At 40.1% G+C, this 27,575-nt stretch overlaps 1 protein-coding gene across 2 annotated transcripts in view; it reads right to left on the bottom strand.

The window, feature by feature from the left end:
• PLPPR4 (phospholipid phosphatase related 4) overlaps positions 1-5,623 on the bottom strand; it is a 34,410-nt gene extending 28,787 nt beyond the window's left edge. Inside the window, exons 1-2 of one of the 2 annotated variants that reach the window (XM_075424988.1) lie at positions 5,469-5,542; positions 705-887 (exon numbers count right to left, since the gene is read on the bottom strand). Coding sequence is in view for 1 of the 2 variants with exons in the window: in XM_075424987.1 (XP_075281102.1) it covers positions 5,469-5,546 (78 nt within the window). In the remaining variant the exon portion in view is untranslated. Of the gene's footprint in view, positions 1-704; positions 888-5,468 lie in introns of both variants that reach the window. The other variant, XM_075424987.1, reaches the window with a different exon arrangement.
• Positions 5,624-27,575: the final 21,952 nt, after the last annotated feature.

The raw sequence follows: 27,575 nt of genomic DNA, 5'->3' as shown, positions 1-27,575 counted from the left end.
TTTGGAGGTGCTGGTCTCTAATGCAGTGTTATAAACAAATCTGACATCTGTCCTCTGTGAGTCAGCCACATGACAAGGTCAACACAATGAGCAGACTGTTAAGTGTATTTCTCCTTCTTCCCCTCCCCTCACACATGGCTGACTCTTCTGAGAGAAAAAGCAATGTATTTGGAAAGTATTATGCTACTTCCACAGTATGAGGATAATTTAATCTTCTACAGTTGGCATGTCTTGCTGGGTTCCACTTCCCCCCCCCGCCCCCACCTCCCCCTGTCCCCTAAGGCTAATTTAAGCATAACAGAAAACCTATCTAGAGAGAAATGTGACTACACTATGCCTCCAAGACACAGCGGTATGGATTAACTCTTACACTAGATCCAAATATCCTGGTTTTAGGGAGAAAGATTTAGCCCCATAACCTACTCTACTCTTATTCTAATCACTCTGCTCCCTCGGCTTTTTGTCTTTTGCAGACACACCTATACATTACTTGCAGGTGACAAAGTGCATAATTTAAATGTGGTGGGTCATGCGTGGCTGAATAGCTGAAAAAAATTCCAGATGTGACTGAGAAGTGGCACTGAGCTACCCAGTGATGTGTACAAACACTTGACGTTTCAAACCTAGCTCTGTCAGTGTATGTTAGAAACAAAAGGAAATAAAGGATCTGGTGCTGAGACACAGGGAACATTCTCCACACCCACTTTTTTCAACAGAAGCTGATGAACTGCATTTTGCAGCCTGGAGTCCTACAATGATAACAGATCTTTGTGCTTTCTGCTGGTGAGAATTCCAGATCCTTTGGGGAACAAGAAAAATAAATGGTCTTCTAGTGCCGAAAGAAGAGTTTCCGAACAATCCTGGCACGATTAACTCCTGGCTGTGCTCTGGAAAATGTAGAAAAAAAGAAGCTACCTGTATCTGTATGCATGCATCACACACAAGAGTCTAGAAGACAACACAAGAAAAAAAATGTAACTGTACAGGGGACATCATTGTCTGAAATGTCTGATTTCACTCCCTGGAAGTTAGGCAATGAATAGATGAAGGCTGTGCCACAGTAACACAATTTAGCTGGAGAATAAGTGCACCAAGTCACTCAGAATCACACCACCTTGGCCTTTTGCATTCCCACACCTAGGGCACCAGATGAAGCAATAGTGCCACTGAAGTCGAAGGCAAAATTCATAGCAACTTCTGTGAAACTGGGACTCAGACCAGGAGTTTTTCATGTACGATAGCGTGGGTGAAGACAGTCTTTTTCCTTCACCAAGAAAAAATATATCTGTCTGTCCTGCCTCTAAAGTGTGACCGTTCTGCCAGGAACGGAAACTACATAACCCTGGAAGTTTTCCAGGTTCATATTATAATGCGAGACATCCATATTTCTTCTGAAAGTGCATGTACTTGTGATATACTCTAAATATGCTGAAAAGAAAGCCAGTTAACAAAAAAGCAAAAGTTATTCCAGGAATACTCATTTTCAGTATCTCCCAGAGGCTTGTAGACTTTTTACCGTGAAAATGAATTCCCACTAGACCAGAGGGACTATGAATTTTCATGGCAAGTTTTGTCTTTCTCAGCTATGCAAATAAAGCTCAGATAACCCATACAGTCTACAGAACCCTAAAATGCCACAAGCATAATTAGGAACAAAACAGGCCAAACTGCCTAGCAGTGCTGACTACCACGCACTTCAGGTAAGCATAATGCACAAGGCAATCTAAAACTATGCAGCTCTCAGGAGCATGCGCTGATCAGAGGCTCTGCTAAGCACTATTACCAGTGTTTTAAAATAACCTCCAAAACATTCTTATGATACATAGGATAAATCATCCAGTTATTTTATTAATCATGAAACTTAAAAATATGTAATTGAGAATGTGCTAAGATTTATTTCATAATGCACATTTATTTGCCTCTGATTTTTAGAGAATGACCCATCCACATTTTTCAGAAGCTCCACCTCTTCATTTTATTTCCTTTTCATTTCTGTGTCTTCTAAAGGTCTAGCCTGACACTCCTTTTGATTTTTCTGTGTAAGTGAAGAATAGCTCTAGTGATAACAATGATCTTAAGAGGGGCATATTGGTTTTACATTTGAACTCTTTTGTTGGTAAAATATGCTAGTTTGAATTATTCTTCAAATTAGACTGAAACCAAAATCAGGCCCAGAGTATTTCTTTTGAAGTTAACCATCAGCTGGCCTGCATATATTCTACGTATTCGTATTTTATCCCATCCTGAAAGTTGCTGCCAAACACATCTGTTAACAGGAGTTAGTCTCCTTCACAACACATTCTTAAGGATCTTAATAGCAAAAAACCCTCAGTGTCAGAACTGTATTTGTTTGCTGCTATTCCTAAAGATAAGATCCTTCTGAAGCAGAGAATCTGTCTTTACTTGTTGTGCATGCCTGAATTACATTAGTTAATAGAGACATTTTTTCACTCTTTAACTGTATAATATATTTCATTTGTATAACCCAAACACATCCCCTTCCTACCACTTTGGAATTTTGACTTCCTCCTTGACCCAATATCCTTTTTTCCATGTCTTTCTTTTTGTCTAGTGTTTGAAAGAAAAAACAGCACTTTTTTGTATTTTCTGAACAATCTGCTTTTGCTTTGGCCTAGACCTCCTGGGTCTTGATGCAAAGAAGACGACAGCCAACCCTAATTTTCTCGTTTGGAAGTGCAAACTTTATGTGCGGGGGGGGGTGGGGTGTTGCAATTCAGGGTGGGGAGGGACTGTCTGCTGTGAAAGGGACAGGTAAAATTCAAGTGAATGAGTGGCAGAAAAAAAAGCATAAAAGAACTGCCAGCATTCACAGGAGAGAGGTTGAAAGCCCATTTCCCATCATGCATTCAACCACCAGTCATGAAAGCAAAAGCTTCAAAATTCAGAGAGCCTTAATTAAATTGTGTAAGTTTTGTTTTGAAGTAGTTGGCTGTTGTTGAATTGCATTACGAACTTACCTACTGGTTACAAAGGAAATCCACATTACATAGTAATGCCAGTCAACCACACTGGCTGAGTCCTCTATCTCTTACACTTGCAAACTTCTCATTGCAATGAAATTATCTTTGATTGAATCTCTCTTTATGAGGTACAACTCAATCTTTGGTTCTCCGTGAGCCAATCACAATGGAAGAATCTAAGCCATCATGTCGTTTTTCTGCTGCTGCTGAAGTGCTGGCATCTTCCTGTGCTACAAAGCCCTAGAAAGGCATTCTCATTAGTCTGATTAGAATTTGCATGCGTGTGGGTAAATGCAGGGTGGGTGTATGCAAGTAACACAAGCTAAGTGTTTCTGTCTAAATATCATATGAATTGTTGTCACCCTTTCACTCCAGTGATTTGAGTACTCAACTAAAACGTGGGAAATGGTTTCAAATCCTCCTGCTGTCTAATGGAAGAGGGCTGATAACTCACCAAAAAGCTTCCTAACTAAAGTTTAGGGTCAGGTGTATTGCAGTCAGTTCTTTCTCTTCATGTTGCTTTCACTTGTACTGAATACCTACACATTCATCAGTTCAAGAAGGGCCCTAAGTCTGCAATTCAATAATTAGAACTCGCTCCTGGAGGAGTAGCGCTCGCCCAGGCTCTAGACTCTGCTCCTATGACTGAATTACATAGAAGTCCTAAAAGTTAATTAGGAGACCCTTCTGTCAAGTCAGGACTGATTCCCTCTCAGAGAAGGTAGGCGTTGAAGAGATCCCCACCTCTTTTTAAATCTAGCTGTAAATGACTTGCTGAAGGTCTTAAGAGTCCATACCAGAGTGGAGAACTCGCCTGCTTCATGTGGGAACTGTACACAGAGCTCAGTCTAAGTTCTTTGTTGCTTGCAGAATCCTTTGCCTTATTCCTTGTAACAGCTACAGGGAGCTCCTAGGGGAACTACAAGTATAAAATTAATATTATATAAGGCAACTCTTTTGAGCAGCAGGCACATGTTTTGTGCTGCTGCTCTGTATTTCACCCCATCTTGCTGGAGGCTGAAGCACAGCCCACCAAACAGCGCAGTCCTGTTGTCTCTGGCAGGATCTCTACATTGTCCCCTGCAACAGAGGTATGCCCAAGTTGAGGTCCAGCAATCTCCCTTCCTATTAGAATTCTGAAAGCTACCAAGATAGCACAGAGAGTGAGGAAGCCTCTACCTTTTTTTAGGAGCTTCTCCAAGCTTGACCTCTTCCTCCTGTGCAAAGCTAATGTAAGATAGACGGCATAGCAAGCACCTTCCATTAAAGGGCTTTTCTTGAGCAGGCCTAATTACATTGGTAGGATGTGTCTGATGCTTCCACACAATCAGCCTCTGCAAAGCTTTCCAGTTGGTGCAGCTTACTTTGGGTTAGCTCCTGACATGTCCAGGTGCTTAGTGCAGAGGACAAAAATGCTCCACTGTTCCCTAAAATCCTTCTCAACGTGACCGCTTCTACCTCCTAGAGAACCTCAAAAGCCCTTCAAGTGCACCTGAAAGAAGATAATTTTTGTTTTATATTTCACCCAATGTTTATATTTTATATATTATGTATTGTATACATTTTATGCCTTTATTTAGCATACCACTTATAGTTAGCCTACACCATATTTTCCCATTAAGTTCCTGACATTATTTGCACAGTCCTTCTCCGAGGCAAGTTACACAGTGCCTCCGAGAGCCTCAAGTCACTTCCCTGTGAGTGGGGTCACCTGAAACACTTCGCTCATTCCATAAAATATTTTTACCTCCATCTTACTGCTGTGCCATTAAACAAATCCACATCACACCAATTTCCTTCAGCTTAAACTGTGTCTACTCATGATCTTACAGAAGTACGTAAGAGACTGTACTTTGGGGGTGGGTGTGTGTAAACGCCTCCCGGTGACACACCAAGCATCAAGAGCCTCTGCAACTCCACCTGCTACCAGCTGAGCAGCCATAGCAGCTTTTGCTCTTGCAGACGTGCCGAGAACCTCATTCCATTTTCAAACCAGACATTTTTAGCTCCTTTAGAGAAAACACATAATCCAGGGGTCGTTAAAAAAATACCACCAGTTATCACTGTGAGAACATTTCTGTTTTCCTAAGCATTCCCTTATGAACGTGATTTTCATTCTACCAAAGCAAGGCAAGCAGCATCTGCCTAGAAGACAGCCCTTCCTGAGACATGTCTTCCTCCCGAGGGGCTCCCGGGCACACAGCACCGCATAGCCGAGCAACCCTTTCGCTTTCCGAGTCATTCTGAGAAATACCCCCCCGCTTGAAAAGGCTGCACAGAAGAGGTTAATTTATGCCTGCTCCTTACGGGGGGGGGCTTCGATGCCGCTTTCGGCAAGGCAAAGCGCCACACAGGGATCTTCCACCCGACGGCGCCGCAGCGGTGCCAAGGGGAGCCCCCTCCCCGCGGGCCACGCCGGCTCCGGGGCGAGGCGCCCGCCTCCAGCCCCGCGCCCCCGGGGGCCCTCTCGGCGGGGCCGCCACTCACCTCCACGAAGTAGAAGCAGGGCAGGAGGGTGACGCTGTCCTTGGTCACCTTGCCCTTCTGCCGCTCCTTCGCGGACATGCTGGCGGGGGCTGCGGGCGGCGACCCCGCGCTCCCCCGGCCTCTCGCAGCCGGCCGCCGCGCTCTCCTCCGCCCGCCGCCGCCGCCGCGCGAGCCCCGCGCCGCCGCACCGCGCGCGGGCTGACGTCAGGAGGCTGCGGGCGGCGGGGGTCCCGGCCGCCTTAACCCCTTCGCGCCGGCGCGCCGCGGAGCGCCGGGGCCGCGGGAGGAAGGGGCGGCCGCGGGCGCGCGGCTGGCGGAGGCACGCGGGCAGGCGTGCGGGGCGCGTTCGTGTCGTTTCTGGGACGCGCGCCTGTGAAGCGGGGCGGTCGGATGGCCGCGGGAATGGCATTCCTGTACGGCCGGTGTTCTGTTGCGGGAGTACGCTTTTGGAGATCAAATTGCGAAGGACAGCTCACCGCAGCCTCAGCGCCGCTCGGCGGGGCTGGTGTGATCGGACTGCGCGAAACCCAGCGCTTCAACCCCGCGTGCGGTACCGGGGCATGAGATTTCTCTCAGCTGCGAAGCATGCGGTGCAGTTCCTGCTGCAGTCTTAAAGCGAACAGAGTTAACCTGAGCAGTTGTTTCCATGGTGAAATGTGTCATTTTGAGACCGTATTTATGGACCAAAGTCTGCAGCCTTTTCTCAGGCAAGCTCCTGTTGATGTCGATGAGAGGTACCCTGGATAAGGCCTGCAGGAGTTGTTTGGAAGGGATAGCGTTTGCATTCTTTGGTAGCGCATTAATAACATCTGCAAAGGTTGTCTTGTGCCTGTAAGCGTATTCTTGCATTGTGGTGCTTAGCTGTAATGCATTAGCTTTAATGTTCAAGGAGGGGAGCGTGACTCAAGCAGCCCCCGTTTATTTTCTGTCCCTCCTTTTTTGGATGAACATGGGAAATAACCTGCTGTTCTTGCTCAGATGCTCGCTAGTATTCTGGTGGCTGTAGCCTGTGTTCTGTGGCAATGGAGGTGAAGATTCTCACCAGCCCCTTTTCTTTTCTAGCTGTTCTCCCCTCATTTATCCACTGGGGATGTGCCAATCCATGCTCTGCTCTCAGCAGACAAGCAAAGGAGTTTCATAAGAGGGTAAACGCAAAAACATACTTCATGCCTGCAAGCAGGTGTATAAGGCAAATTTGTAGTAGTACGACTCCAAATAATTGGAAAAGACTTTTCAGAGGTGCAACAGGTTGCAAGTGTTGCCATACCAACACATAGTCTTGTCCTAATGCTGTCAGGAAAGATTTCCAGGGTTTCTGGTGACTCAGGGCTACAGGGGACTCATTGGCACCCCTGTGAAAGGGAGACTGGGGGTTTCCAGGCAGCAGAGGCGGCCGGGAAGGTTTCTGGGAGTAGAGGAGCTGTGACCAGAGGAGGTTTGTGCCTGACTGTCAGCACTAGATTCCAGGAAATTGTTCTGGGTGGTGTGGGAGTGTCTGGTAGCAGTTCCTGCCCATTGGTGGTCTAGCCTATAAGTGAAAAAAGTCCCCTTTTGTTAGCCTTGCTGCTGAGTTTGTTTTGCCACTGCCAAGTATCTAACTGTTCTTGGGGAGAGTAGTTAATGAGCGGTGGCCACTTAGAGCTGCATTTACCGTATCAGCCTCACTTGTTCTAAAATCATGAATCTGGCTTGAAAATCATTGGCGCATACCGTTAAAAATTACTCAAGAGTGCTTTGTCTGCCTCCATTTCACACATGATTGCTTCATTCTGGAAGAGCAGAGGGGTTAGGGTGCTTCTCTGGTAGAACAAACCAAGACACTCACATCATGATGTAACTTCAGAAACTGCCAAAACCCCTACTATTAATTATATTTTATTATCGTACTGCCTAAAGGCCAATTAAGAGTGCAGCTGTGATAGTTAGGTACAGTAAAACACAGGGTAGTAACCAGTCCCTGCTCTACAAATTCTCACTATAAATGTTTGGTGGGAAGGATGCAATGCAAGCTCTGTGACTGCTGTAATGGTAGGAAGAGTTGTGGTAATTCTCTGGTTTTGTTTCTCACGATTTTGTGAATGTACTGATAGAGGGAGTTAGGAGAGGGGTGATATATGATTTAGCAGAAGTGAAGCAATTACTTTTTTGTCAGTGATAGACCTTGACAAGAACTTCTGTCCTTTATCTAGTCAAATACAGGAGGAAAAGGATCATCAATGCCTGGGTCCCAGAGTGTGGCAGATCTGCCTTGCTCTGGTCTAAAGGTAATACTGCTGGACAAGTATGGACACAGCTAGGGTGCATTTCCCACCCTTCTCTCTGGACTTTCACTTGTTCTCTGTTGAGACTCAGCTATAGCAACCACTTTCTCAAAAGTAAGTAACCACGGTACAGCTAAGGTGCCACTTCATCATTTCACCCTTGCTGTACTGCCAGAAATGCAGTCCTAGGTTCTGCCTTACCTGCCTGAGCCTCAGAGGGTAGCACCTGGTGGACTCTATGCAGGGACTCTGTATCTGTCTTCATCTTGAAGTATCCAGAGAGAGCTGCTGTTGTTTGGACCTTATGTCCAGAACTAATGTAATGGAGTAAGAATATTTCTTCTCTGCTTCTCAGGACTGATATTTAGGTTCCTGTGTGTCCTCTTCTAAGCACATGAATATTGATGGAAAAAGGGGAAAGTCCCTTGCTGAGTGTAATGATGTGGCTTTTGGACTAAGGAATTCATCTATGTATTAACACCTGGAAACACACAAGTCCCCCCAGTGCTGTTGCATTCAGCTCTTTTGACAGTTAGTTATTAGAAACTATGGGATTGATTCCCATTTACAGAAAAAAAAAGCCCATTGTATTGCTCTAGAAGTATAAGCATCCTTCAAAGGGATATAACATACATTTATATCCTCATTAAATTCCCTTAATGTTGTTGGAACAGTGTGAAATGGATTTTGTGTAAATGAGTATCTCATCTATATGATCTCCTAAAGGAAAATGTGTTGGTGGTAAAAAAGTTCAGAAAACACCTCCTGTCCATTTCAACCAAGATAGTCTTACAAGAAAGTGTGGTGATGCATGACTTACAAATGTCTGTTATCTATTTACAGGATAGTCCTATGTACAGGATCAGCACTAATGCAGACAGCTTTTTTTACCCACCTTCAAGCAACCTCTGTAACAGGAAAGTGTCATAGAAACATGTTAGCATAAAGCATAAAACTGTTTGGTTATGCAAAACCAATCGGGTTCATGAAAAAATTTAAAGAACTTGGGGAACTAAAAGACAAAATTCATAGATCTGGAGTATAGGCCTCTTCTAACTTATCTGGAATAAGATTTTAAGAAGAGAGATTTTTTTCTTCCTTCAACGAAAAGAAAATGTGGCCATCAGTGCGTTCCCTTGGTGACTCCAAGCTGATTTTTAAGAGCTCAGCTTGACACAAAACCTTGGCCCCCTAAAGAAATATTATCGGTGGAGCTTCATTAGGTGAAGAAAGCCAATCCCTTTCTTCTCACTTGTCAGGCAGGCAGCAGCTGCCACAATTATTAGAAACATGATTTGAATTTTTTTTCCAGCACAATCTAGTGTGTTGGCAAAGCTGCACTGTATAAACAGTGACTGCAGGTCATCATCTCTTTATCCAGGTGCGCTCTTCCCTCTGCAGCAAAGTCTGCCTTTACTCCCAGGCTTTGGTAAGTACTGGACACAGGCAATGGCTGTGGTTTCACTGCTTCCATAGGAACAGAAAGCACACTGCATAAGCAGGCACCTGTATATATCACTGAATAAACCCCGTTGTGACAGCAGGATGAAATAATTTGGGAAAGAATTAGAATTGGCCAAGAGCCAATGGGTCTGTGGCTGTGCAGATCCACTGCTCTGACAATGGCACTGGGGGGTTTGTAGCAAGCAGAAGTTTGGCCAGAGGCTGCAGCAGCAGCTGCGGTTGCAGTTACTGTTGCCTAGTAGCCTAAGAAAACCTGCTTTCCCTTGGTCGCCACAGAATTTCTCTGCAGAAAGGCCATTTCTAGGACTGTGTGTATGAATCAGGGTTAACACTTTCATATTATATAGATCGTTTTTTTGGTTTGGTTTTGGCCACTGAGCGTGGAATAGATGATGTGAACTCACCATATTAAAACAGTAATCCTTCTCTGGAGAGTGACATATGGGAACTGGGCTCTGCTGTGTGGAACTGACAGATGATTTTTGTTCTGCTTTGCTTGCCATATCAGAATTCAGAAATGCAGCAGTGTGTGTGTATATATGTATTTTCTTATTTTTCCCCCCAGTCCCTCAGGAAAATCTCTGGCTGGGGAAATTAGCTGTGTGTATTGAATTCACATGTTATTCCATAAGTATATCTGCCCTGAGAAAGTGAGAGGACATTGCTTGTTTTACAGTCATCCATTTAAAAGACTGTTGTGGTCATCAGACAGATAAATTTTTACAAATATTTCATGAACAGGCTTTCTAATCTTTGGTGCAACTACTTCAATATAGTCTGTTACTTGGAGAAAAGAAAATGGTGCTCTCAGGACAAAGTCCATGTCAGACAACAAGGCAACATCTTTTCTAGCATCCGAACAAGGTACCCTACGTATAAACCTGGTAAATGGGATGAAAGGGAAAAATGATAGGATACAGCAAAGTTGGATAGCTGAATGATATCAAGGGCATCCCCTTAATTATTAATATTTGCATTAGCTTTTCACAAGTGCAAGATAATTTTTTCCTTACTTTTTTGTGTTAGGGCAAAATTTTCCATCTGTAGCTCCCATGTGAGCAGCACATAGCACTCTTGGATAGATGGCATGTGACAGCACTGGGAGATTCATGGTGGAAGAAGTTCAAAACATACAAAAGAGATCCACAGTGCAGATGGGAGAGTTAAATTCTTCTTTGAAGTTGTAATTGCATCAAGCTATTGTTTCTCCACTATGCCTAATAATCTCCTGGTGCCATAAAGCTCTGTCTTCTAATGTCTTTTTGTTGGCTACTAGACATAGGGCACAGCTTTAAAGTAGCAGATGACTCTGAATGATTCCTGGCTTTCCTGATGTCTTTTACACTGCAGTGTTCACTCTAGAAAAAGAATTTTGCGTGTTTTGCATGAGTAATGCTGGGATCATTCTTCTGTATCTGTGGCTTTAAATACTACCTATGAACATACCTACATAGCATTTTACAGACATACGTGCCTGTGCTGTCTGGCTTTAGCTGATTTTTGGGTTGCAAGCTATATGGCTGTGGAAGAGTAATACTGGAATGTGGTTTGTGGGAACTGCTTCCCCTTAAGTCAGATTTAGCACCAGGCTGAGTGGTTATGTGGCTTTTAGTGAGGCCCATGCACAATATGGGAACAGGAGTTTATGTTTCTTATCTATTATGCCTGATATGTATTTATTTTAATGCTGATACTGGCATATTCTTGGTTACCTGCATACATCTGGATTTAAGATCTTAGTACACGCACGAAGACATGAAAACATTAGAATGTGAAAATCCCAGACTGTTTCAGGGATATCAATGGCTCTTTAAAGCAATTTTTTGTAGATATCAATAAGGCACAAGTCTGGATTTTTATGCAATGACCTGTCACAGAGATTTTGCTTGAACTTGGGCAAGTCACTTATCACCACCTAATTAAACATCAGCCATGTGGTGCATGATCTGAGGCAGGGGTTGAGTGAGAAACTGCAATCATGCAATTAACATTAGTACCCAGTTGTTTAAATGGAAATACATAAGTTCCAGGAGGAATCCTGTTTGCCCTGCAGTCTATATGAAATACCACATCAGAAAAGGGCTGATATACATCTGAGGTTTTAAGGAGTACTGCTATAATAACCTGTGGATACTAATCCATCCCTTTCTAACCACTGCACATATTTGCATCTGAACTTAGTTTTGCCATTTCCAAGACTCTTATGTCATGTTTTTCCAACTTACCTAACCTCCTTTTCAAAATTTTTTTCTTAAAGTAATATGCATAAACACAACATTATTCAATACATTTTGATGAAAAATATATGCTTCAAATTCTGTGAACAAGACAAACTGTGTGCATGGCTTTGAGAAGCAAATTTAGCAAGCGAATGGTAAAAACACAAGGTGGTGATTTACTCCTAGGAGGTGGCAGGAAAAATGTCTAAAATACTGAAATACATATTTTTGAGAGTGTTCTTACAAGCTCCAATTTCACAAGGCACAAAAATTTTTGTTTTTGCAATATTGAAGTCTAACATTAACTTTCCTATGAGAACATAAATTGTTTTGGAAGTCAATGATCATAATGCTGTTGGTTGTCAAGGGCACAAATTTGGTGGCCTCAGGACTGAAGAAAACTCCTGCCCCCAACCATTAAATACTCATTTTTACTGTTAGTTATTAAAACCGAGGCATAAGAACCTACGCTATATGTACATATGCACATAAAAATATTTTTATGTACTCATGAGATCTTAAGGCTTAGATGCAATGTGGCAATTGAATGAAAGCATGTCAGCTAAAAATGACTGAAATTCCACAATAGCACTCAATATATATTGGCATTAACTATTTATACTGTATAGCACCAGAGAACTGTATCACTGAACTAACAGAAAACAATGAAATGCTTATTTTATGTTTTGTATAACATTTTCCTTGAAAAAATTCTACGAGGAGAGGCTGAGGGAGCTGAGCTTGTTCAACCTGAAGAAGAGAAGGCTGCGAGGGGACCTAATAAATGCTTACAAATATCTGAAGGGTGGGTGTCAGGAGGATGGGGCCCAGCGACAGGACAACGGGCAAAAGGCACAAACTGAAGCATAGGAAGTTCCGTCTGAACATGAGGAAGAACTTCTTCCCTCCGAGGGTGACAGAGCACTGGAACAGGCTGCCCAGGGAGGTTGTGGGGTCTCCTTCTGTGGGGATATTCAAGACCCGCCTGGAGGCGGTCCTGTGCAGCCTGCTGTAAGTGACCCTGCTTCGGCAGGGGGCTTGGACTAGATGACCCACAGAGGTCCCTTCCAACCCCTACCATTCTGTGGTTCTGTGATTCTGTGATCATCAGGCAGCAGAAAACCTCGTTATCAAAGAGTGTTATGCAGTAGCACAGCACAAGAATCAGTCTATCATCTTATTAGACTAAAGGTGAAAAAAATGATCTGTGAATAAGTAGAGTAGAAATAGCTTGATTGTAAAAGCTAGTTGAATATTCCTGGAGAGAGCATTCTTTACAAAATTAACACTTGGGCAAAAGTATAAGAGGCTGTACAATAATTTTGAATCTTCGTTCTGTAATGTGGGACTGAAGAGCCGTCAGGTGGTTTTCAGCCCCTTTGTGATCATGCTTTAGAAAGCTGTTAAAATCAACCATTGCTAAATTAAATGTGGAAAAATTTGCTAACAGTGGGAATGTAGATGCAGACAGTCAACACGTGTTCACCATAGAAAGGGCACAGTAACTAATTATTCATTGATATAGATAAAGATATAACTGTACAGTATGAATTATCATTACTGAAAATAACTGGGAATTTAGCACGATGTTAAAAAATTATATTTAGCAGTAGTGCCTGCGTAGCAGACGTATGCCAAATAGGCATGCTTCTTAGACGTACCCTGATGCTCTGGATAGTTTCTAGCACAGAATATAAAACGACAGTGGCAGAAATGGATATTTAGCTCTCTAAATAGTTAAAGCTATAGTGCTCAATCTTCTTCTAATGACATGAGAAGTTGCAAATTGCAATCCTTCTCTTGTCATATGATAGAACCTACTGTACATATATTTTACCACCTGTCTGCACATGTTCAGTAGCTGCAGTGCTTCCCTGGAGTGTAGATTTACCGCACACGGTGATCAGTAATACTGCCCATGCACAGTAGGTGTAGTCTTATAGACCATAGCTGTGCACACAGTTAATTGGATGTACTCCAGCTTCTATACATTTCCAATGAATAAAGGGCCTATGCAGCCAGTTAAATATTATCTTTATTCTATACCAAATAATTTGTTTCTCTGTGACAAGTTCATTGTTTGTAGAAACGTCTGGACTTCTGTCTGACAGAAGTATGTCGCTGAAGTTCAGAGGTGTTACACCTATGCACTTGTTGTTCCAAACACTAAGCATGTATTTTCTGCCACTTTGGTTTTTCTAATACAGCTGCTCCTGCATTTGAAACTGAAAGAAATGTGTATTTCAAGATTTATTTACGATTGCCTGTATTATCATTGCTGATATTTTGGTTTCTGAAATAATTGAGCTTTTTTTTCTCCTTTTAACTATTTTTCAAATTATCTATTATGTTATTCATTTCAAGGGTTTCAGGAAAAAGCAACAAACAAGGCCTTACATAAAAGGGAGTTACATATAGCTAGAAAAATATCACTGAGCAGTTAGGAATGGTTTTCCATTAATGTTCAAATAAAAACTTAGTGCTTTGCTTATATAAAGGACGCACAGTGAAGTTGGTGATAGGCATTCAAAACTATAGAAATTCAAATGCAGTGGTTCTGAACCAGTTCATCTCAACAACATCTATGTGACATTTTTATAGTCAAACAGGTTCTAGAGGAAGTAATTTGGATCCATGAGTTTGGCTTTGAGATTTCTTTAAAGTGAGTCAAAATGTCCTTTTATTGATCTGAACATTCCCAGGGTGGGCAGGCCAATATCAAGCTTCGCTTCCTATTGCTATGTATAAATTTGCCCTTGTTGAATTATAACTTCTGCGGAGAAGCATGTGAGCTCATAATACACATACAGTTTGTATATTGTTACCTAAAATGTGGCTTCAGTGGAAATAGTGTATAGTTTACAATAATATGGGGTTGAAATTCTTTGCAATATAGTGATTACTCTCAGCCTACTGAAGTCAACTGGAAGTGAAAGACTTTAGTGACAAGTACTCTGGGCTTGTTTTCAATCTGGGCAAGCAGAGAACTCGGGTATTTCATGTTCAGTATCTGGGTTATGATTATTAATCTAAAATACTGATTTAGCTTATCACAGTAAATAAGCACCTCATAATGTAAGGTTTTTATCCTTAAGGTATCCCTGTTTTGTAACTGAGGAAAAGAAACATGAAAGACTAAGACCTTGACAAGACCTTAGTTTTGCTGGAATAGCTCTTTGATTGGATGTACCTGGCATAGCCTAGTAAGAGCTCAGTATGGATTCAGTGATATTGACAGAAAAATTCTCTTTATGGCTTTTCACTTGGAGAGTAGGAATACATTATCCTAGTTATGAGACTTACTTTGTTGCAGTATAAAATACAGGTTTCTGAAGTAAAAAAGGAACACTTTCCTCAACATAGATACAGAATCAAATTTTGTAAGCTGTGCCATAGCAATTTTCCTGAAGGGAAGCTGAGAGCAGAACTAATATCTTCTGTGTCTCACCAGTGCCTCAAACCACGAGACCAAACTTCCATTTCCTCCTGTACCAAATACTAAGGGTAAAGAATAATAAAACACAGACTGAATGAATTAGCTTAATAACTAAGGGAAAATTGTTGTAAGTAATGGCAACAGTAATAATGAGAAGATATCCATCATGTAAGAGGGTGATTTGTCTTGGTGCAATTCTTCATTTCCTCTGACTGGAATATTTTAAACACATTCAAACCATTATGACTTTTCACTGAGTTTTAAGGATTGTAACTATTAGGTGTAACTTGCATACAAAATAGACATGCTTATTTGTAGCATGGGTGATGTGGGTCATATTCTGCTTACATGCGTGCCTGTACAATATGTGCTTGAGAGCTGAATGGGTGGCATTTTTTATGATTGAACTCATTCAATAACTTGGGTATTATTTTTTTAATCAATTACTGATAGTTAATTCATTTAAGTAAATGGACTGCTTTAATAAACAGATATTTCTATATATGCTTGGGACCATATGCATATTAGTATATATAATTTCCAAGCTGTCAACTCTGTATCTAAATTCAGTCTGTCTTCTGATACATACCTACAAAAATCTGCAGATTTTTCAGATAGCATAGTTATTGCTGATGTCCCAGATTCAGTCCCCAGATAACTGTCCTACAAGAGCTTGTTATGCTTGCAGAATATGTGGAAAGATGATTTTGCTATAGGGCAGGCAGAAATGAAGGCTGTGTATCTGCTTGAGCTGTGTGCAGTGGCAGCATGTTCTTCTTCTGTGCAGCTGCTCCAGTTAACACCAATGGAATGATAAAAAGAAATGGGGAAGAAGTAGACATATCTGGTGTCTAGAAACTGATGAAGCATTAGACATATCTGATGACTTAATACTTTTAGCTTCATGTTCTTCCGTTTAGCACCTTGGCTTTCCCTGGGTGACTGTTCCTGAATTTGACATAGCCTAGAAAGAGAATGGCTACACATAACATGTGGGGACATTAAGGCACAAAGTGTTACCTAAGATAAACTAAAGTAGCTCAAGTGTACCTCAGCTTTATTGCCTGCAGCAATGCCCTGTGGAAGCATTCAAGAATGCCAAATACTCGAGGTGCTCCAGTAACTGTAGCTTCTGCAGGCCTCTGCCTTGCGGATTGCCTAGTGGCGAGTTCTGCTGGCCTTGCATCTCTGCAGTGCGTCCCTTGGCCTACTGACATGTCTCTAGAGGGAGATCTGACATCTTTATGGCTTCTGCATAACCAGAGAACTGTAAGAAAGCCCCAAATGGGTGACAAAGGCCTTGCTCTTATAACTTGAAAGGAGATAGTCTTTATCTTTGGTTTTATAGATGTACATACTGAATATACCACCTGCATTGACTACATGAGGCCAGCATCATTTCATGGAGTTGTAAACTTTGCTGAAGTGGAAGGATTGAGGACAGATTCTGTTGATGTTATGATCTGTTCTTTCTGGAATGACAATAAAGAATCTGATTTGTATGGAAAGCCAATATTATATAATTATAGACATAGTTACACACTGCCAGAAGATTTGCTATATTATATATTTGCATGGAAAAAAACGCAGGCCAAAGTAATTTCATTTCACATCCCATACTTCAGCTGTAAGAGAATAAAACTTTCCCAATGCATAGTTAAATGCACTATAAGGCATCTACTGGCTCGTTTGTCCCCTTGCAGTGTGGTACATGCATAGTTTTAAAATAATTACGTGCAAGTATGTAATACTTGCTTTTTTTGTTTATTTTTTGTGCAGCTCAAATGCTGCATGTTGGCTTCTGCCTGAAGCCTGACTAGGTACATGGATTTGCTTTCAGGATTTTTATTTTATTTAATTGCAACATGGATCTCTGAATACAAAGATGAAAACAGGATTCCGTCTCTGAACTTAGAAATCTAGATAGTTTTTTTCCAGGCAAATTCAAGTCTCTCAACAGTTTTAAAGAATTCAACTTTGATAACTTTAATAATTCTGTAAAACATTCCATTCGTGCTTTAATAATTCAGTAACATAAACTGTAATGTTTTCCTTATCTTTCCAAGATAGCAATCTGTGTATATTATAATTTTTTATTTAAAGTTTTATCCACAAATTCTTCAATGACTTAGTTATTGAGATTGGATTGAAACTTTTACCTTATTTGTTTAATAGCTGAAGTTTAGTGGCTTAGATATTTTAATGCCCCAGCAACTCTGAATAAATCAACTTTTCCAAGTTCTTTGTGGTCTAATGATTAATGCTAAATTAAATAATTTTGACTTGCTGTTTATTCACCTGGTAGAATAGCTCAAAATGTCTCTACAACCTCAAAAATCTCAGAAAAAAATCTTTTATGACTTGGACATATGCAGGTGGCTCAGCAGAGGCTCTCCAGTCAGCCTTGGTATAATTGTAATTGAGATGGGAACAGACAAGAAAGCAGCAAGCCTTAATTATATTCCTACCAAACTCTGTATCTAGCATGGCAATTAAATTGAACGTAGATGTATGCAATCAAGTGACAAACAAGAGCAGTGTATACATCTAGGAACGTTCTGCAGTGTGTGACTAAAATCAACCAGGTGGAAAGTGCTGAAAGTCCTGCAGGTATCTGAAGGAAACAGATGTGTAATAGAGATGTTTCTTTTCTGAATCCTGCAGTATTTTCTAAAAGAAACTCAGTTCTTCCAAGTAAATTATATCCCCTTAAAACCATAGGAATTCTTCATTTTCAGGAAATTCATCCAGTACGTCATTTCTTGTCAGTAGTGGGAGTAAAATGGAGGCAACTTCTTTGATGAATTTGAATGAATGAATGCCTCATCTACCCTGACAGGCCTGCTGAAGGCTTCATCCTGCACCGTGTGAGCTTCTCCTTTCTACCTGAACTCTCACTCTGTTTAGTAGGACTTGAATGCAATGAGCAATTTTGGAACTTGGACTTGAAGTCTTTTGCTATCAAGAGTTTTTATCATAGACAAGTACAGGATGCACCCATTTCAGCATACATGTGGCAGTAGCAGTGTAAGGAAGACAGATTCTGAATTGATTTGAGAGGGGAGATGCTATGTAGCCCAGCAAAATTCAGCTGCCATTCCCAGGGAGTTCAAACCTGAGTAGAAGCATTCTGAATTAGGTGGTGAGATCTACAAAAGGGGGGAAGTTCCTTTTGAAGAATATGGAAGAAAACAAGAACATGGCTTTCATGGACAGACAGACCTTTCGACTGGGTAAATCAGCTGTCAGTAACTGTGGAGCAAGGAGCTCTGCATTGTCTGAGGCAACAGGTCATTGTAGGTTAATGGAGTTCTCAGCGATCTAAACACTTGTAAATCCATGAAAAGCAAGCCATTCTGTCTTTGAAATATTACTTTAAAAAGTCCACAGCATTTTACATGCTAGGATCTCAAATTAATACGCAGCTTAGTTAGATACCAGAAGTTGTTTAAGATCTCTTTTCCCACTATGGACAAATGGATGTCACTCTGCCCAATTTTCAACAGTACCCCTGAATTGCAGTGAAATAGAATTGTTTATATCTTTAATCTAACTCAAATTAAAAAGCAAACGGTTGGATTTTGAAAGAAGCAACAGCCTTAAAAATATTTTCTTAATTCCAAATTAATCCAAATACACAATAGTGCAGTTTTCTTCATCTTTCCCAAGAGTTCATTTATGTTGTTTGAGGGATTTATTTGTTTTGGATTTAAAAGGCTTTGATAACAGAACATCAGTATAAGCTCTTATTTGGTACAATGTAATTTTCATGTGTTTTTCATTACTATTATTTGCCTACCTGCCCTGGCAGAACACTTCCTGGATACAAATTCTAATGATAAACAGGAAACTGTGACCAATGACAAATTCTATGCCTAAAAACAGGGAAAATATATGAAGGAGGTGATATTCTTGTTACTGTTTAATACTTAATTTACTGTTCTTTGAATGGGCTCATCTCTCTCTCTAATGGCAACAATTTATTTCTACTATTTTTTCTGCATCTAATACACCACTTTAGAAACAGAAATGTTTACTATTTTGATGTAAAATTCTACACTGAATTGGTAATAATTAAATAAGAGTGTGTGAATGTTCCTTGCATTCATATTGGAATTAAATTCATATAGTCTGGTCTCCTGCTAGAAGATCCTAATGTTTATGAAATTCACTATAGTAGAAGTAAGGCAAGTAATCAGCAAAACTTTCTTACTGATGTGCATGCCACTTGATGAATATGCAGAAGAACCATATCACCATCTTGGATAACAGATGGAAATTGTATATGACTCAGATAAGATTAATGACTCTTAGATAAGATGAGCTAGTTCATTTATGGTGCAAAACCAAAGTTAAAAGCAATGACTGCACCTATAATCTTAATTAAACAGGTTAAAATGCTACATTTTTAATCACTGTGATGCCAAGATTATGACCACTGTTAAGAGGATAGAAAGTATTAACATCTAAGGAGTTAAAGTGTATCCATTAATCTGTTAATGGATTGGTGGCTGAACCAGTGAATATTGATTTGTCTTGGGATATAGATGTAAGGTTTGGAGATTTGAGGAAGGATGTGATGCTCCAGAAGCAGGTATCCCTGCCCATAATATGGGCTACACATTTCTGTGTGTTCTTGCTACACATTTTTTTATGTTCTCCTCTCCAGATGCCTGTCCATCTCTTATTCGTGTCTCTTCCATATCATTTTGCCATTTTCCTTGCCATTTCACCGTCCCAGTTCTATCACTCTGTTTTCTACACAACTTTTCTTTCTTTTCTTGTCGTCATGTCTTGTTCACTCCCTCCTACATAGTTTCTTACTTTTCTTGCCTCCTCCCCTATCCTCCATTTCTTATCCTTTTCTCTCATCTAGCTCATTCAGTCTCCCATTTTAATCTTCTCACCCTCTTTTGTGTACTTTTGCTGTGTCTATTTCCAAACTTCCTGCCCCTTGCTCCACAGTGCTCCACTTCTTTGCTTTTCCCTGTCATGCTGTCGCCTGTGTATTGCCAGCCAACCAGCCTTGCTTAGGGCAATAGTTAATTGACACAGTAAGCAGAAACCAAGTGACTGAGTCCTGAAGTGAAGAGTAATGTGACACCTTTTTCTTTACTTATGTTGGTGCCCTATGCTTACAGAACCCCTCTAAATATTACTTGTACCAAGGTCATTGCTGCCAGTGTTGACACCGTCCCATTTTTGCAGGCAGAAGTAAAGCTGAGGAGCTGTCCAAGGTATGGCTGGAGGTCCCATCTGTCCTGTCCCATCCTGTCCTGCCCTGTCCCATCCCGTCCTGTCCTTCTATCTCTTTCCCCTTCAGTAATTGAGCACTGAGTTTTTCAGGAAAGTGGCTGCAGACATGGCCATGAAGCCTCTCTTTCTCTCATCCTAGTAACTCCATTGCAGCCTGTAGGGAGGTATCTGTTGATCTGTGACCAGCTAATAGAATCCAGGATAGCAATCTCGAAGTGCTGGAGTTAGTAGGATGTTGCAGTGCAGGCGGCTCAGACACCACTTTAGCTGAAGCTAAGGAACACAGAGGAAAGCAGTATCTCTTGTTGCAAAGTTTGGCAGAAGGAGCATGCAGTTTCTACATGGAGATGGAATTACAGAAGTATCACCAGTGTCCTGCTTCCCTAATCACTTGCCTAGCTAGAGTTCTAAGATGTGCAGATATGTTGGGTTTTTTCTATATCCAATTTATACTACCCAATTCGATTGTTTTTAAATGTTTGGAAAAATGTATTTAAAATATGCTTCTGTGCGTTGCTATCAATATTATGAACTGACACCTAAGGATACTTTTCCAGTCTTCTGACCTAACCTTTCATTTAGAATATATGTAATGGATATCTGGTGTATCAAAGACGTGGTGAGAGACATTGACAGGTACAAAGGATCAACCTTTACTTCTCCTTGATCCAAAGAATAATTTGTTTTCATGGGCATTTTCAACTAAGTAATCATATTTAATATCTAGAATATTTTTATCATCTGTTTTAGGAAGTAGCATCTCTACACAGAGGATTAGAGAAAATTTTTTTATTTTTTAGTTTGCTTAATTTGTACATCTGAGAATTCTTTGTGTGTAGTTAATTTGTTTCTCCAGTGACTCGTTTTCCCCACTTGTTTATGTGACTCTTTCCAAGAGTCCCAAAAAAATGGGATTGTAAAATGACCCTCCAAAAAGCAGGCGGGTGGCACTGGCACAGTGCATAAAACTTTTGTTGTTTATTTCATTAACTTTGTCCCATGTTTTTTGGATCTCTCATAAGCTCTCTATGCTGAAATTTATGCTTTTGTAAAATGGGGAGAATGTCCTTTTCAGTTTCAGGACATGATACGAGGGTTATGTAAACCATAATTAAATTCAGTAGTGTAAGATCATTAGAAGAAAGTCTCTTGTTCTTATAGTAACTCTAATCCTTAAAGATACTGATAATACTGTAATTTGGTACAATTTCTAACAATGTTGATGGGAGTTAGAATTTTTCAGGAATTCTAAAGATGTTGGAGGCCTCGAACAAGTACTTATGATATTTGCCTCTTATGCATTTTCATTACAGATGAGTCCTCTTCTCAGAGGATCTATGGGGATCCTCTACTGTCCCTGGAATTTTTAGAATCAGGTGTGATAACAAAAGGTTCACTCCTCTACTCCATCTAACCTCTTCCAATCATGCTGTCACAAAATGGCAATACAGCAGTTGTTAGCTACTTCTGTGTCTCCAGAAGAATATCCATACAATATATAAAGTTCCTCTAGGAGAGAGTGAACCTTCAAATGGGTATTTTCCATGGTTAGTATCTTTTTCAATGCAATGACATTTTTTAAATGACATAGAAAGATTACTTTTCATGTAGAAATTTCACAGAAAGCAAGAAATATGGTTTATTATTAGTATTCTATGAATTATGTCACAGGTTTTCTTTTTAAATATAACATGTAAGATTATTATATAAATGTACTAATTTATCATGCTTTACAATACTTGAATTCTTAAGTACTTTTTTCCTCAATCTCTTCTGGGTCTCCAAGGAGAGTTTTAAAATGTAAAAAGGGAAAGAAAAGAAATTAGGGTTGGCAAAGCATTGCTGAGATTTTTTTCAAATGCAGTAGCTATTTTTCCAATTTGTTTCCATTATGGAACTGTGGTGAAACAGTAGTGTTAGCAGTGTAATGATCAAATGTCATGGAAACCAGTTCTAAGTAAGATCAGATTTTATGTTTTGGAAAACTATCTTGAATATGGGAGAAAGAGAAGCTGATTCTTATGCAGTTTTGTAACAAAAATTATAATCACTTGTGAATTATAAAAAGTATGTCTAAAATCATATCACTGGCAGGTGCAGGAGGACAAAAGATGTATGTATTTGAATGTATTTGAAGACAAGTTAGCCAGGTTAAGTGTAATATTCCTCCACGGGTTTTTACTTCAGGAGTTGTGTGGAGTCTAGGTATAGGAGGGAGGAGAATGCCCACATGGCTCTGTAGATGCAAGTTGCATAGATTTTTAGGTCACCCCTGCTACTGCAAAACCTATAGTAAAGAGGTTACTTTGTAAGAAAAGGAAAAGAGAGAGCATTTTTTTGAGTTATTTGCTGCTAGTTAATCTACTGCTAGAAAGAAGATTTGCAATAAGATGCAGAGCAGAGAAGTGCAGATTATACCTGATATAATGTGGCATGCATTAATTTTGCAGTAAATGCAAAAATTGAAAGGAAGCATTCGTAGCTGTTTCTTACCCCTGCCCTCTCCCACCTCCATCAAATAACCTACTTAACCTCCTGGGAGTAAAATGCTACTGTAAGTGCCACTTTCATCTGGAATGGATTCATTCCCTTCAATAGTTTCCCTGTAAAAACTGTTGAAAACCAGCAGCAATCATTTGTCCTCAATTCCAGCCTTGAGTGCTCAACCTTGGATGGGAGAATCATGCTGAGTCCTTTCCTCCAATTAATACTCATCTGCTATTAAAATGCTGCAGATTGCATTAGTTACTCATTTATACCTGGTAATATCACTGCCTTCAAATTATATTGAGCTGACCCCTGTGCTGTGCTCTTTGCCTTCTGCCGGTTTGCGAGAGAGTTGGGCCCAAGCTGCTTGCTCTGTACAAGCGCCCAGCAGCAGTGTGGAAAGGCTGGTTACTGTTCGGCTGTGCCCTCTGCTGAGTCTGGCTTGTCTGGTCTCCCGGCTAGTCCTGCTCAGCTGGGTTACAGCTTCCATGGCTAAATGGCTCCAGGAAGGCAAAAATGAAGCTGATGTACCTGTGTGTTCTGGCTTTGCTCCTTTGACCAGTTGCATTAAGTTGTCTTTATTGAGATGGCAGAGGTTTCACTGAGATGCCTGAGAGAAATCTTCACACCTTCAGTCAGTGACCCTGCCTCCAGAATTTTCAAGCAATTATTCTATGTGTAGGGCCTGGGGACACTAATGGTATTTAGCAAAATAGCCACAATCCCTTCAAAAATGTGTTGCTTAGTAAATGATCAAGCTGATCAAAAACAGAAACAAAAAGGCTGTTTAGCTCCTTCATGTTTTCTTCGGAGTTAACAAGAAGTAAATGAAATAGTTTTGTGACAATGGTCAACAGAAGTTACCCAATATTTCAGTAAAAAGTGACTGTTTTAGCATAAGCACTTTTCAGATTAGTATTGCACTTCAGAGGAAAAATCCAGGGCCAGCTGAAGTTAATTATTTCAGTCAAACTGTAATTTAAAGTATTTCATGAGGACCTGTACTCAGTTGTCTCTCTAAGGAAATAGCTTACTGAAATGAATCTATATTCCTTTTTTTAATCTGAAAAAGGATACAAGGGAGGAAAAAAGTTAAGTTGTGCATCCATAAAGCTCACATTTATTTGTTATACATGCAGGGCAGTTTTGTCTTGAGTTGCCTGAGGTTTTTTAAGATATCTTTTAAATGTTCTTTCCGAAATTTTGATTCATCTTTCAAAGCATCAAACTTTATTATAATAATATTGATATTTCCTGCCCCACTTATATGGCTTACATCATTTCAGTACCTGTTAGATCATTACTATAAAACACATCTTTGTCAGCAGAAAAAGAAAGAAAAACTCAAGAGCGGCATAGCCAGGAGAAAATGATTCTGTCTCTCTGCACAAATTAAGGGAAATGTCATCATAGATCAGATATTATGCACTACACATGCATAATGTCTGCATTTTTTCCTCCCATTTTCTCTCAGTCAAGTCTGATTATGAAGGGAAACTAAAAAAATAATGGACAACTGGAAATTGCTAGAATATGTTATTATGGAATGCTTTGAATATTATAAATGAATTAGTTATGCCATGAGGGCAAGAACAGCTGTGTTCTGAATCAGGAAGTAGCCTGATTCTGCCTTCATTTTTATTTTAAGCCAGTGAAACTAGCATATGACTGAAGTCAATAGATCTAATGAATCTTTCAAAGTATCTTCCATGTAGGAACTACTCAGAATATAACCACCTTGTTGTGCAAAAGCCATTAGAACCAAATACTGCTTCCTGGTGTTCCAGGGTAGCTCCTTTCATTTTCAGCAGGATTTGGGAACATAGTTTACTGCTTTGTTTTTATGTGTCTCCAAACTACGTATTACAGGAAGAAAAGGTTATCAATTCAGCAAGTTTGTAGAGCTCCACTGAGTGAAGGAGCTGACTTAGTATAGTTAGAATACCAGAAGTCCATTTGGAACACTTTGCAGGAACAAAATATGCATTCCCTTACAATGTGTATTTTAGACATTTATTTACTGTATATTTTAGGTCAAGTTGTTTCAAATTAATTTTAAAATTTGAAGTAGACTGAGAGTCCTCAAAGACCATATTTCTCTGACTGTCCTGTGTGCTTGCCCCAGACTTGAGATTTGGGAAGACAGGGACAGTCAGTCTGAAGATGCAGCTCCTAAGGGAATATGTACTTTGAAATATATATAGCTGTCTTCACCTTCCTCTGTCAGGGTTTTCCCCCTCCTACATGGAAAAGCAAGGCTATCTTGGCAGCTAACATGCAAAGATCATTGTAATTCTCAGGGATATGTGCTGTGGCGAAAATATATGAGGTGGCATGGAGAATAACTGCATTTTGTCATTTATATAAAGTCTATTGAAGTTGGAAAGAAGAATGGTCATTATAGAGTGTTCTGTGGTCAATTGCTAATTTTTTTATGCTATCAGTCCAGCAGTGCAATGATCTGTGTTTAATGAAAATAGCTTTTTAAGGAAAAAAGGACTCATGCTAAAGCTGTATTAAGCGTCTTTCATGGAAGAAAAGATGGGTGATTTTGCTGCCTCGCCAGTGAGCTGGGTAGTGTGTAAACTGCATTGTGCTTGAATGCCTCATGGGGACTGTGATCTGTCTGTTCTAGCATTCTTTGTACGACAACACTCTCCCTTAGTGCTGTATTCTTCCATGTCACATGGAGGCCACAGACATCTGGGCCAGATATTTGGGCATAGACTAATTCTATGTTTAGGCACTCAGTCCCCAGGTTTTCCATATAGTCAATGGAGAGAGTGAGTGTGCTTTGTGAGACAGAAGAATCTCCAGAAGGCGATTCAGGTTTTAAGAGGACCAGATACACGCTTTGAGGTTTCAATGACTTTTAGTATAGTTGGAAGCTCCTAGCTGAGGTAATTCAGTTAAATAACTAAGTTTGGATGAATCCAGGCCTTGGTATGTATTTTATCTCCCAGACTATGCCAGCGAAAATCTGTTTCTTAAGAGTGTCAGGATTAATTTGAAAAGAATTCATCTTACATATACAGCCTTAAACTAAGACCCACTGTGAGTTGCAGTCTTTAGAAAGCATCTTCAATTAATGTCATGCCAAATTATGTTTGTGGTGGAAACACACATATATGCAATTTCATAGGAAATATGAAATCATAACCTCATTATTTCACAGAGTGGGTACCTCCTTGTTATGGCAGCTGGTGTTTGTACAAGGGTTTATCTGTGCTCCAATTGCAAAAGCACACCAGGCAGGACTGATTTCATGGCTCAGCTGGTAGTCTTTGCTCCACCATGGTAACTGGTAAATTCAGCTTAGTGTGGAGACATTCTTCTTCCTTTCTCCAAAATGGAGAATTTTGTTCCACATGGACTTCAATGGGATAAAAGACGTGATAAATGTGTAGGGGTGAAGCTTCCTGTCCTTTCTTGGCAAGTGCTAGGTATTTTAACTGCACTCTAACATCAAACTCCCAGGTACTAAATCCTGCATTCTGTGATGCGGGCTTTCAATCCAGAGCTACATTTGCTCTGAAATATCTAATAAATGTTAAATTTCTTTCTCAATGGTAGGATAATGGACCCCTTGAAAATGACTAACTGGGTCCTGATAGTTTTCTGTTATTTAAAGGAGAAGAAAAATTTTACTCCCATTATCACAGAAACAGAGCAAATCAAAGAGGAAAATCTGCACGATATGGCACTGTGTGTTTTTAGCACCTCTTGTCCTTAGCTCTAAAATGAACGCTAAAATGCACATTTTCTATTTCAAATTGCTGGTGGCGTAATTAAAATAGATATTTTTACTGAGATTACATACTCTTTCTTTTTACAGTGCTAAGCTACTATAGCATATGACAGTCTCAAGTCCTGAATGTACTACCTTGTAAAAAGCTGTTATGACTATATTCACTCAAAATCTCATTTGTGCATGCATAACTCACTATATAGCCTTTTCATGGCCTACTCCAGATCTCCCTTTTTTCTTCATAAAAACCAGTCAGAGAAGGATAGGGATGCACATTTTAAGAATGATGTGTTTCAAATATTCCTGTTTTAATTTAAATAGATTCATTGAAATAAATGGAACTTTAAGGTAGAAGAGTGAGAAATCCCTGTTTAGGCTAGAAATATGTAAGACTTGCAGCATTCTCTTAACTTCACTCCCACCCCGATGACGCATTTTCCCTTTTCTGGATTTTCTTCTTTCTGATCTTTCAAGTTCAGCAGTGAAATAAACACACAATTATCTTCTACCTGTAGTCCAAAAGAAAAAGGTTGATAATAATAGCAGGCATTGCATGGATACGTACATGGATGGCTGTCATGAGAAAGCCTGCTATTTCTGGCCTGTTCTGAACTACAGTTTTCGTGCAGTTATGGTTGTGAGATCAGGGCATCTTCTGTCTAGAGGTTCATGCTTTACAGCACCAACAGTACTGTGGTCTGTCGTATTGCAGGGGGCATTAGGGCAATTCTCTTTCCCTTTGAATCTTTTTACCTAGTGAACAAATGAATTTTCCACATATGTCACTGAACATCATGAGGAGTAAAATCTCAGTATTTTGTACAACAACTCTACCAGAGAAAACCTTCATCTCCAGGGTACTGCTCATAAATTGAGAGTTTCTGGGTGTGATTTCAGCCTTGCTAGACTTTCTTTTGAGGGAGGGAGGATTGCTTGTTTAAAATAAATACTAAAGAACAACAATCTTATTAATAATGTAAGATATCCCATATGCAAAATTCTCTAAATTTAGATAAAACTGAAAGCAATTATTTATCAAGTGGACAGTCTTGTAGAGAAATGGCACAAGGGTCTTACAGAGTTGAAAAGCAAAAATCATGTGAAATGCAGTAGGAATATCATTGCTGTCCTATAGTAAATACTACAAAACATGTTAGTACACAAGAAATTCAACAACATTTTCTTATGGGTGATCAACACATTACCAGAATCTTTGGGGTCTCCTTTAGGGTGAGA

Source organism: Opisthocomus hoazin, chromosome 6 (assembly GCF_030867145.1).
Source record: "Opisthocomus hoazin isolate bOpiHoa1 chromosome 6, bOpiHoa1.hap1, whole genome shotgun sequence".
NCBI classification, from domain to species: Eukaryota; Metazoa; Chordata; class Aves; order Opisthocomiformes; family Opisthocomidae; genus Opisthocomus; species Opisthocomus hoazin.
Note: the sequence above shows the minus strand (reverse complement) of the source record. Positions and strands in the feature narration are given on the sequence as shown.